We start from the raw sequence: 13,226 nt of genomic DNA on the forward strand, positions 1-13,226 counted from the left end.
ATGCACAGTGGGGTAGAAAAAGGGAAGTGCTAAGAAAGGAAGAATACGCAAAACAGGGAGATCATATCAGGGGTAGAGGTGGAGAAAATAAACATTCTTCTTTACTATGCCTTGTGTGTCTGGGTCTCCTCAACAGAGTTGTATAATCAATGATATATGATCTGTAGGATAAACAGGACAGTAGGCTTTTATTTGGGGTTTCCTCAGCACTAATGTTCAATGTGTTTCTTCATCTGTATGTTCCATCACTCTGGGTCTGGTAGGACCCTCCATGACATAGTGTGAAATGAGATATTTTTAAAGCATGTAGCACACAGTGTGCGGCTTAGTAGGTGCTTAATAAAATGTTTCTTCCTCTCCTATCTCTCTTAGGGTACAGAGAAGGAAACAGGTAAGACATATGAAGTGGCTTGCCCAGGTCACACAGGAAGAGAGTAGCAGGTGTGGGCTTCAAACCCAACTCCTCTAACACATGTTGATACATTGATTTGTAATTGTTCTCAAGATTATTCATGCCCACGTATTTTTTTTTCTCCCTAGCTGATTCATGTGATCTTTCATGTTTCAGCAACCTACCTGTCCTGGCTCCAGAAGTTAGGAAGTGTTCAATAAATGTTTCCTCATAAAGGCAAGACTAACATGAGAATTTCAAGAACCATGACGGGTAGGTGGGGGGGGTGCAAATCCTTAGGAAAAAGTTATTTTGGCATCCCTAAAATAATACACAAGAGCATTATGGACTAAGCACTGGACACTCCTCAGTATGTAGCCTGGCTCTTGCCCATAGCACAGGTACCTGGGCTTCCTATTCTTTGCCCAGAATCACAAAGATAATAAATGTCAAAGGCAAGCTTCAAATTCAGATCTTCCTGACCCCAGGACTAATACACTATCCACTGGACCAGACAGCTGCCTCACAAAACCCCTTCTACTCCCAAGGAACTTACTATACCTTGTGTACAGAGAAGAGAGAAGCCCCATCCACCATGCTTCCACAACCTTCCCCATAGTGATGACTCATAGCACCATCTTGACCAGGATTTTCTACACTGCCCCCTAAACCTGGATTCCAGATAAGGTTGCAAAGGTGCCTGAGGGAAGCCCTCAAGGGAATGCCTGATGCCACACATGGCACTAGCCTGAAATGACAGGATACCCAGGAGCTAAGCACCCAGTGGAAGAGGGACTGAGACTGAATGACCCTCCTTTTGTAGTCCCCCCCCTCCCCCTTATGAACTGAGGAATGGCTGCCTTCTTACTTTGAAGTCACGTACACCACTAGGTGAAAGGGAGGATAAAATCTGGGCCTTGGAGTCAGGAAGACTTGAATTTGAATCCTGCCCCAGGCAATGACCAGTTGTGTGATCTTGAGCAGGTCACTTAATCTCTTTTAGCTTCAACAGTCATATCTGTAAAATGGGGATAATAATAATAATAATGCCTACCTCACAGAGTTGTTGTTTGGATAAAATGGTATAATATATGCAAAGTGCCTGGCAAACCTTAAAGCATCATTAAATATTGGTCATTATAATTTTCTTCCCATCGCCTTGACAGCCCAGTCTAATTTAGGGTCTTCTTTCCTTCCTATACCTAATATAGGTATATTCCTTCTAAAGAGACATACTATATGAAAATCTGTTTACTAAATACTCTGATTGGTTATTCACATTATGAAATATATTGGCAAAGGAGTCATTTTAACTCATTTTTATAACTTCTTGTTGTTGCTGTTCTTTAGTCATGTCCAAATCTCCTCAACCCCATTTGGTGATTTCTTGGCATAGACAATGGAGTGGTTTATCATTTCCTTCTCCAGTTCATTTTACAGATGAGGAAACTGAGGCAAACAGGGTTAAGTGACACAGACATGTATTAGCTGCACTACCTCACTGCCCAACTTTTGTTTTTACAACACCTTCAGTACCAAACATATCCCTCTTCTTCTGCTACCCAGCAAATCATCTCTTATTAACAAAGATTTTAAAAAGAAAAAAAAGTAATCCAGCAAACCAAATGCATCAATCATGTCTATATGTGGGACATACCATATCCCACATTCATGGTCCTTTATCTCAGCAAAAATGGAATGGGAGGGAATATATTTTTCACCTCTTCCCCAGAGCTCTCTAAATTTTGTTTGCTTATAAATTATTCTCATCCATAAATCTGACAGGTAAAATATTCCATACTCCCCTAATTTGCTTATGTCATCCTTTATGTCTAAATCATGTACCCATTTTAATCTTATCTAGATACAAAGTGTGAGATGTTGGTCTATATCTAATGTCTGCCAAAAAACTTTCCAGTTTTTTCAGCAATTTTTGTCAGAGAGTGATTTCTTGTTCCAAAATTTGGGATCTATGGGTTTGCAAATACTAGATTACTATGTTCATTTACTACTGTGTATTGTGTACCTAATATTCCACTAATGCAGAACTCTATTTCTTAGCCAGTACCAAATTGTTTTGATAATTGCCACTTTGTAATACAGTTTGAGATCTGGTACTCCTAATCCACCTTCTTTCAAATTTTTTTTCATTGATGCCCTTCATATTCCTGGCCTGTTGTTCTTCTAGATTAATTTTGTTGTGATTTTTTCTATCTCTATAAAATAATTTTTAATAATTTGGCATGGAGAGATGCAAATTAAAACAACTCTGAGGTACCACCTGACACCTATCAGATTGGCTAAAATGACAAAAAAGGAAGATAATAAATGTTGGAGAGGCTGTGGGAAAATTGGAACACTAATGCATTGTTGGTGGAGCTGTGAGCTAATCCAACCATTCTGGAGAGCAATTTGGAATTATACCCAAAGGGCGATAAAGCTGTGCATACCCTTTGACCCAGCAATCCCACTTTTAAGTCTTTTTCCCAAAGAAATCATGGAAGGGGGAAAGGGACCCACATGTACAAAAATATTTATAGCTGCTCTTTACGTGGTAGCAAGGAATTGGAAGTTGAGGGGGTGCCCATCAATTGGGGAATGGCTGGACAAGTTGTGGTATATGAATACAATGGAATACTGTTGTGCTGTAAGAAATGATGAGCAGGAAGAGTTCAGAGAAACCTGGAGGGTCTTACGTGAGCTGATGATGAGTGAGATGAGCAGAACCAGAAGAACATTGTACACAGTATCATCAACATTGAGTGTTGACCTACTGTGATGGACTATATTCTTCTCACCAATGCAATGGCACAGAAGAGTTTCAGGGAACTCATGATAGAAGAGGATCTCCAAATCCAAGAAAAAAAAAGAAAGAAAGAACTGTGGAGTATAGATGCTGATTGAACCATATTATTTCTTTTGTTTTGGGTGCTGTTGGTTTTTTTTTTTCCTTTCTATTTTGAGGTTTTGCATCACTGCTCTGATTCTTTCTCTTGTAACAGGATTAATGCAGAAAAAGGATTAATGTTATTATGTGTATATATATGTGTGTGTGTGTATATATATATATATGTATATGTATAGAGATATATAGATATAACCTATATCAGATTACCTGCTGTCTAGGGGAGGGGGGAGGGAGGGGTGGGAGGGAGAAAAATCTGAAATTGTAAAGAATGTATAAACAAAAGTTGAGAACTATCTTTACATGTAATGGAAAAAATAAAATACCTCATACATTAAAAATAATAATAATAATTTGGCATGGCACTGAATAATTTAATTTAGGTAGAAATGTCATTTTTATTATATTGGCCCAACCTACCCATGAGAAATGAATATTTCTCCAGTTGTTTAGTTACTTTAGTAATGTGAAAAGTTTTTATATAATTGTGTTTATATAGCTCCTGGGTTTGTCTTGGAAGGTAGACTGCTCTGTATTTTATATTGTCTGCCACTATTTTAAATAAAATTTACCATTCTGTAAAATGGGGATAAAGATAGCACTACTTTCCAGGGTTGTTTTCAGGATCAAGATAATATTGAGATAATGAGATAATAATTGGAACGTGGTTCTTAAAGTGCGAACTATTACTATTGGGCAGCCAGGTGCCCCAGGAGATAGAAAACTAGGCCTTGGAGTCAGAAAGACCTGAATTCACATCCAGATGCAGATACTTACTAGCTTTGCTACCCTGAGCAAGTCACTTAACCCTGTTTGCCTCAGTTTCTTCATCTATAAAATGAGCTAGAGAAGGAAATGAAAAACCAATGCAGCATCTTTGCCAAGAAAACCCCAAATGGTGTCAAGAAGAGTCAGATACAACTGAAATGACTAAACAACAACAATCTTGGGGAACTGAATTAATTTCTCTGAGTCTCTGTTTTCTCATCTAAAAATATGAAGAAAAATATCTTTCTGGCAGCTCCATGACAGCTAAACTATGACTACCACAATTCATTTCAGAATGTCTGGCGATTTGTGGTTGCTATGATCTTTATCATAATATATGTAAAATGTTTGCTATTCAGAATGTTTGTAGCTACCAATACCAGCCTTTTGTGAACATATATGAATTGGAATTGCTTGTTTAAAAAAAAAGTGTTCAGCATCCATACACACATAGGTAATTTCCTGCTACCCCATCTTATAGATACAAGACATCCTAATGTAAAAAGTACTGCACTTCAATACCTGAAATATGCTCTACTTTAAAATAATATTTTGGAGTTTTTCCAATTGTATGTAAAGACAATTTTGTTTCTCAGCTTTCTGCTTGCCTTCTAATCTTGTTTGCATTGGTATTGTTTGTGCAAAAGCTTTTTAATTTAATGTACAGAAGATCCATTTAAACTCATAGGTATCTACCAATAACTTGGGAGCCTACACCCTGAAGGTAGAGGAAAAGGATCTATCTGTGCAAAAATATTTACAGCAATGCTTTTTCTGGTAACCAAAAATTGGAAACTTGAAGGAGTATCCTATTGGAGAATGGCTAAATAAATTGTGGTATATGAGTATAGTGAAAGACTATTCAGCTGTAAGAAATTATGGAACTGATGATTGCAGAGGAAATGGAAAAAATTTATGAACTGACATAGAGAGGAGTGAGCATAACCAAAACAAAAATTTGTACAATAATAACAAGATTAAAGAGAAGAGGAACTGGGAAAGACTTAATAATGCTCATCAAATACAGTGAGAAACGATGAGTCCAAAAGAATCAAAAGGAAACATGCCACTCAACTTCTGCCAGGGACTAGATGAACTTAAGATGCAGAAGGAGACATACTTTATGAATCTATTCTCTTTCTTTTAATTCTATTGTCTCCCCTATTAGAATGTAAATTTTTAAAAGAAGGAACTAATTTATCTTTTTCTGTGTATCTCCAGTCCTTAGCACAATGTCTGACATATAGTATGTGCTTAATAAATGTATGTTGATTGACTGATTGATTCAGATTATTGAATGATAGATTCAAAGTCTATCAAGCTACTGCTATATGCTAAGCACCATGTTGGGTACTAGAGGAGAGTCTTAGCCACAGTCCCTGCCCTACAGGGATTTCCACATAGCTTCACACATGTTGAAAGACAAGCTCTGCTTGATTTCAAGCAAATTCAAATACTAGTCAAAAAAAAACCAAAAAACCCACACATCCAAAAGTCTGTATAGTAAATACCTTTCCTCCATAAACTCATAGAAAATCAGTGTTTTAGAGGAACATTCAAGGCCAAAGTCTCACCTATTCCTTGGAGGAGTGAGAGAGAAGAGTACCCATCATTATTAAAATTGAACAAGTATAATTGAAAAGAAAATTTGGAAATTTGGGGCTATTAGCTTTCAACATAAAGTAAACAGTCTCCTTTTGTTTAATTAGAAGCCTTCCCTGGACTGAACCATTCACTCAGAGAACAGAGAGAGTTGCTTCTTCTTGCCCACTTTAAAAAGGAATTTGGAGGAACATCTAATTGCCTTATTATATGACAATACTTTACATTCATGTTCATGAATTAACACATGCTAACAGGTGAGCAATAAGTCATTTCTACAGCCAAGAAGGCGGTGCTTTCTTATGATACACCCTGCCTCCCTTTAAAAACTGGAGTCAGGATGACTGATCTTATCATTTCATCACTTCAGTTCCAGCATGTCTTCCTTCAAAGAAACCACTGCTGTAATGAAGGTTGGAGGCTTTAGTGAGACTAGAACTGCAACTCCAGAAATCCAAGAGATTGTTGACAAGGTAAGGAGGTGCATTCTATGAAAGGAAGGATTTAATTGAAAATAATGGGTTCTGCTAACTTGATATCCCCCCCTCAAAGTTTGTCAGTTGTGTTAGTCTTTTCAAAGAATTAGTTCCTAGATTTGTCTATCATCTCTATGATGTTTTCATTTGCTACTTTATCTATTGCAGCATTTTCTGTGGTATCAAAGAACTGGAAAAAAAATCAGGTGGTCATTGATTTGGAGGAAAGCTAAAAAATGTGGTGCATGAATGAAATAGCACATTCATAAACCATAAGAAATGATGAGTATGAAGAATTTAGAGAAGCGTGAGAAGACTTACATGAGATGATGCAAAGTGAGCAGAAACTAACAAAAATATACACAATGGGCAACAAGAATGTGGGTCTAGTACAGTGACAAGGACAATGAATTAGAAGTCAGAGCATGTATCAGTATGGCTTTGAGGTAACTCATTTAAATTCCCTTGGGCCCCAGTCTCCTCAAATGCAAAATGAGGGAATTGAAGTAGTTGGTCCCTGATGTGTTTTCCAGTTCTAGATTTATAATTCTATGTGGCAAACAAGAAAGGACAAACTGGATACCATTTAATTATATTGACCAAGCCTGGCCCCAGAGAAAAGATATGAGAAAGTGCTTTCCTCTCTTCTTTACAGAGGTGAGGGACTATAGGTGTTTCTTAGACTGACAGACATGGTTAAGTTGTTTTTTGTTGAACTGCTTTTTTCCTCTTTTTTTTTTTAAATCTTTATTACACAGAATGGCCCACTGGGGAAGAGGGAAAGGAAGGATAGATCTGGAAATAAAGGTTATGTAAGAACAAAAGGCATCAATTTACCAGAGCAGCCGACTTTCATGTATATCTCTAAAGGAAATGGAAATCATGGGAACTCTCAGATTTAAATAGTCATAGTGGATAATTTCTTCTATAATAGTTGAGCAAAACCAATTTCCACATAGGCCATATTAAAAAAAAATAGAGGGGCAGGTAGATGGCACAGTGGATAGAGCACCGGCCCTACATTCAGGAGGACCTGAGTTCAAATCCAGCCTCAGACACAACACTTACTAGCTGTGTGACCCTGGGGAAGTGACTTAACCCTCATTGCCCTGCCCCCCCAAAAAATTAGATCTCCATCTGCACACTGAGTGTATCACCTCTCAGTCAGGAGGTGAGTTTGCTAGAAAATGTGATCTCTGGTTAACTGGTCCTAGGGAAGATTGGCCTGGTAAAGAGAGGATTCCTGTGAAGAAGAGATCAAAGGACTCTTGGAAAATGATGGTGATAAAGGCATAACTACTGCCAAAAAGAAATGAAGAGAAGTTAGAGTCCAGAGAAAGTGGGACTCACTGCAAAATGCAACATACTAATTTTAAACTTTCATTTGTGCTAAGGTCTCCTGTCTGTATGCAGGGAGCCTGCGACATAGGACAAAGAGATTGTATAGCTTCAGGTACAGCTGCTCCTAGGGGCAACTATCCTTGAGTATAGCCAAATATTGTAGCCAATTCCTAATTGGTGGATGTAAGGGAGGTGGCTTCCTTTCCCACCTCACTTGATATAATCACCAATGTCATTCCCTTCCAAAAATGTAATCACAAAATCTAAAATAGTTAACTTATGACCCACACAAATCTATGAATAAGTCTCTTAATCAATGTGGGAGGATTTTAACATGTGACCACTGGATAAAAAGCAAAAGAAAACATTTGTTGAGGAGTTAAGAGACTAAGTCATAACTCTTGAGCATATATATATATATATATATATGTGTGTGTGTGTGTGTGTGTGTGTATATACATATATATATATATAAATTTTAGGGTGTGGTGGGATAATGAGGTTTAAATGACTTGCACAGGGTCACACAGTTAGTGTCAAGTGTTGAGGTCGTATTTGAACTCAGGTCCTCCTAAATCCAGGACTGGAGCTTTATCCACTGCACCACCTAGCTGCCAGGTTATATACATATATTTTTTTAAAAGTTCAAGAGGGAAAGTAACAAGTATTTATTAAGCACCCATTACATGCCAGGCACTGTGCTAAGTGCTATACAAATATGATCTGGTTTAATCAGCCACCCAGAGAGAAAGGCCCTATTATTTTCTCTATTTTGTAACTGAAGAAACTGAGGCAGAAGTTAAGACACAGCTAATAAGTGTCTGAAGTCATATTTGAACCCAGATCTTTGGACTAAGGACCCAGTACTCTATTCATGTGTCAATTCATTAAGCAGGCCAGGCCAGGCTCAGGAGATAACTTAGGTGGGGAAGGATTTCTCCTCCCCACCCCCACCTCCAACACAATGGTCCATGTCAAAGGAGCCCCTGGGAGCAACATTCAGTCAGATTCTATTTGGAACCTGAGACAAAGACTGCAGGTCAGAGCTGGATACTGAGAGATTGTCACTGTTGGGAGAAAGCAGCTTCAAAGAATGTGACCCATCTCCCCAGGCCCGGAGGAGAGGAGAGCACTGCTTATGGACTCATGGGAGCAGCAGGCCCTGAGACACCAACCCAGCAGCCTGCCAGGCAGAGGCATGCACCTAAGGTGGGGGGGGGGGCTCTGTGGGGTCTCTTGGGAGAGAAAGGACTGATAGGACATGGAGTACCAGTAGTTGTGAGTTACCCTTGTCCACAACATTACTGACACACATCTAAAGGATACACACATAGAAAAGGAGAACTTACCTACTTAGGAAAAAACAAGCCAAACTATCAATTATTCCCAGTTGTCTATAGGATAAATACAAGCTCTTTAGCCTAAAAGCCAAGACCCCTGGCAATCTGATTCCAACCTACCTTTCCCACCTCCTGGAAGAAGCCTTTCCCAGGCCTCTGGACAATATTCCCAATTTATCCCTGTTTATATCTTCTTTGTTTTTCTATTATTGGTAGGACTATATACAGATTAGTCACTGAGGTATCATCCAAGTGAGATTCTGAGACTCTGTTAGGATCCTTAGCAACTCAGATTTATAGAATCCTTACCAAAAGATGTGCATTGTAGCCTCTGAAGGAACACTAGCCACCCATTACTTCAGTGGTCACTCAACCTATCAATCAATCATTTATTCCTTGTCTGGAGGAAATAGTTGCTATTGTCATTGATTCCTTCCTTTGGAAATTATTTTTATGTATTTGGTGTTTACTAATTCGGGTAAATATTGTATTCCTTCTAGTAGACTGTAAGCTCCTTAGAGGAGGGGCTGGTTATGCATATGTGTGTTTATCCTCAGTACTTAGCACAATGCCAAAGACACAAAAATATTGATTAAAAAATAAAAGAATTTATTAATCATTTAACGAATTGGGGGAAAAGAAGGGCTTGACTAAATTTTCCATTGTTATCAGTGTTGCATTGGCTACTGAGTAGACAAAACCCTGATATTACTTTCAGATAACTACTAAATTCTTTACTCTCCTCTCTTTTCTTAAGGTAAAGCCTCAGTATGAAAAAAAGAGCAATGAAAAATGTGAGCAATTTGAGGCTGTGAGTTACAAAAGCCAAGTGGTTTCCGGGTACATATACCGTGTAAAGGTCAGTATTCAATAAGTCACTTAACACTAACATCCTGTATTCAGTTTTATTTCTACTTGGATGTATAGAGAAAGTGTTGAGATAGTTTGTCCCCTTCCCATTTGAGTAACTGGAAAGCATAAAGTGTGTCTTCCCCAGGAGAAAAATGAAGTGATGGCATGGATACTAAGAGAAAGTGAACAAGGCAGAAAGGAGGAAGGGACTTTGGGAAGAGATTCATGTCAACCTGGGGAGAAGAGGAGGGCTAACCTAGTAGGTTTTGATTTCATATTGAAACTGAGAGATGGCAAACAAAGAATGGATGATGAAGTGAAAGGGAGGAAGGGGTGGAAGAAGAGAAAGAAAAAGAGAATGATAACAGCTCTCCCTAGCCCCTCACTTTAAGTAGCTGGGCAACTGGAGATTAGTAAGGCCAACATGGGATTCATGGAAGTGACTTTCTGTCAGGGGAAGTTCTCATGTTTAAGAGAATTTACATACATGTTTTACATGCTCATGATTATTCATTTGGGGAATTCCATTTGCTTTCATGATTCCTCTAATAAAATATTAGTTAAAAAGACTGTGGACTCCATGCTTGCAAGTAGAGAGTGTCAGGATACATATCCCAGGCTTTCCTGGATGGGAACTCTAAGATAAAAGTGAGAGAATTCACAAAGTACTGGGTTTTTCATGTCATGATAGTCTCTGAAACAAGGTTTATATGTTTATGGCCTGAACCCAACAACCACATTATATTTTGCTTGAGAGTGAGCACCCTGTCTTATATCAGAGCTTCACCAAATGTGAGTACTAGGTCACCATGGACCCTAAGCAATTCCATTGGTGCCCAGGATTTCAAACACCACCTCATCAGAAATTACTGAAATATACTTTTCTTTTTCTAGATCCTAACACCAGTTGTCTGGGGGATTTTATCCAAATTCATGATGAACTCCTATAATTAGAGTAAATTCTGTGTCTGTGAACTCTCTTTATTTTTTTAATAAACATTTTTATTAATTGTGAGTTCCAAATTCAATCCCTCCTTCCCCTTACCCCTCCCTGAGATGGCAAGCAATCAGATATAGGTTATGCATATTCAATGATATAAAACCTTTCCATATTAATCATTTTGTTAAAGACTAAAATACAAAGAAAAAAATGAAAGAATATGAAAAATAGCCTGCTTCAGTTTGTCTTCAGTCAATGTCAGTTCTTTCTCTGGAAGTAGAGAGCATGTTTCATCATTAGTCCTTTGGGATTGTCTTGGATCATTGTATTGTTGAGAATAGCTACGTCATTCATAGTTCTTCATCCAACAATGTTGCTCTTACTATGAACAATGTTCTCCTGATTCTGTTTACTTTACCGTATATCAATTCATATAAGTCTTCCCAGGCATTTCTGAAGTCATTCTTCATGTCATTTCTTATAGTACAATAATATTACTTTACACAAAAACATTACATATAGCACAGCTTGTTTAGCCATTTCCCAAGAGATAGACATCCCCTTGATTTCCAATTCTTAGCCACCATAAAAAGAACTGCTTTAAATATTTTTGTACAAAGAGGTCCTTTTCTCTTTTTTTGGATATGTGAATCCTCATTACCAACATAGACCTAAACCCATCTATTGACTTTGTTGATTAGTACCAGGGAGTTGCTTGGGGCTTAAGGTGGTTAAGTGACTTACCTAAAATCATATAACCAAGTGTCAGAGAATGTGAACCTTCTCCCAGAACAAACCCCGCAGTCTATGCAGTGCAGCATAATTTTAAAAGAAATATATGACACTAGCCAGCAATGGGGAAACATCTGAGAACTGTGGATTGTGGGTAGAGATTCCTAGCAAATGCAGATAGAGTAGATCCAAGTGTTTCTATATTTGAGGTACAGCAAAGTACAACTACCTCAATTGAGTCAACAATGCTATACAAATATGCCATAAGAGATGTCAGCCAAGCAGGAGTACCTGCTGCAGCACAGGAAAAAAGAATTTATTAAGTGCCAACTATGTGCTAAGCCCTTCCTAAATATTATCTCATTGGATCCTTGCAAATAAGATAGAGACATTTCCCAGTGGAGGAAAATGAGTTTAAGTGACTTACCTAGAGTCACACAGCTAGCAAGTGTCTGAGGTAAGGTTCATACTTAAGTCTTCTTGACTCCAAGCCCAGCATTCTCTCATTGTGGGAAATTCTGCATCTAAGAATATGTCTAGGTATATCTAAATGTAATAACATAGAAAATATACATTATATGTCACATATATGTGTATGCATATATTGAATCTGTTTGATATATGTTTAAAATTTAATTAAAGTGGCAGTTGATGCCACAGTGGATAGAGCACTGGCCCTGGATTCAGAAGGACCTGAGTTCAAATCTGGCCTCAGACACATGACACTTACTAGCCGTGTGACCCTGGGCAAGTCACTTAGCCCTCATTGCCCCACCCCACCCCCAAAAAATAAATTAAACTCTGTGACAGAGGCACTATTCAAATTTTAAAATGCAATTGACTCTCGAAAAGTGAATTGTTTAGATTTTCAAAAATTCAGGTGATTAACAAATATTATTGTTCATTGCACCTCTGAAGGACTAAATTTCCTTAGCTTTAAAAAGAAAAAACGCACAACTAAATTAGCTCTCAGGTAATTTCCAGCTAAATATTTTTTCAAAGCATGAATAAGCTCATTCATAGGTAAGAATAAAAATATAAAATTAGGGGGCAGCTAAGTGGTGCACTGGATAAAGTACCAGCCCTGGATTCAGGAGAACCTGAGTTCAAATCCAGTCTCAGACACTTGACACTTACTAGCTGTGTGACCCTGGGAAAGTCACTTAACACTCATTGCCCCACAAAAATAAATAAATAAAATAAAATAAAATTCAATTCAGAGGCCATTCTAAATTATTTAAATGACAGGGCTTCTTAAATTTTTCCCACTCACCATCCCCTTTTGCCCAAGAAATTTTTACAAGGCCCCAGGCATAAAGGTAAGTAAAATAGGCATACATAACCTTTAACTGTTGTCAAAATTTTTGAAACTCCCACATTCAGAAGACTCACAGTTTAAGAAGGTTTGATCTATTCAAAAGCCCTACCTAAAACAGGAATGCCCACACAAAGGCCCTGAGAGTTAAGAGCTGCTGGATGGAATTCCATGGGACTGATTCTCCACTTCTCTTTATTTGCAGGTCGCTCTTGGGAAGGAGCGATATTCACATTTGAAAATACTCGAAGCTTTCCCTCGAAGAAATGAGCCATTTGAGCTATTGGACTTCCAGACCGGCAAAACCAAGGATGATGAACTGAACTGACTTCCTTTTAGAGGCACAATCAACAATGCATTTTTGGTTGCTTTCATGAGTATCCTGTATCAATAAGCACAATTGAAATAAAACATGGATCTTTTTTAAGCAGATTTTGACTTCGATGATGTATTGGTTAGTTTTAATCGACAATCCCTTTTTTCCTTTCTTTTTTTATTTTTTTTTCTTATAAGGAATAGTTCACTGGATAGAGGAAGGGAAAAAGATATATTCAGAAATAATGA

At 37.9% G+C, this 13,226-nt stretch overlaps 1 protein-coding gene across 1 annotated transcript; it reads left to right on the forward strand.

The window, feature by feature from the left end:
• The first annotated feature begins 657 nt into the window (after positions 1–657).
• LOC122747556 (cystatin-A-like) lies at positions 658–12,990 on the forward strand. Its single transcript, XM_043993506.1, has 5 exons — positions 658–664; positions 5,872–5,923; positions 6,037–6,139; positions 9,581–9,682; positions 12,868–12,990. The coding sequence occupies exons 1-5, from the start codon at positions 658–660 to the stop codon at positions 12,988–12,990; spliced, it is 387 nt and encodes a 128-aa protein (XP_043849441.1).
• Positions 12,991–13,226: the final 236 nt, after the last annotated feature.

Source organism: Dromiciops gliroides, chromosome 3, assembly GCF_019393635.1.
Source record: "Dromiciops gliroides isolate mDroGli1 chromosome 3, mDroGli1.pri, whole genome shotgun sequence".
Taxonomy (NCBI): Eukaryota; Metazoa; Chordata; class Mammalia; order Microbiotheria; family Microbiotheriidae; genus Dromiciops; species Dromiciops gliroides.

Coding starts and splice junctions, on each gene's coding strand:
- LOC122747556 (XM_043993506.1), top strand. Junction 6,140..9,580: donor TCCAAGAGATTGTTGACAAG/GTAAGGAGGTGC, acceptor TCTTTTCTTAAG/GTAAAGCCTCAGTATGAAAA. Junction 9,683..12,867: donor GGTACATATACCGTGTAAAG/GTCAGTATTCAA, acceptor CTTTATTTGCAG/GTCGCTCTTGGGAAGGAGCG.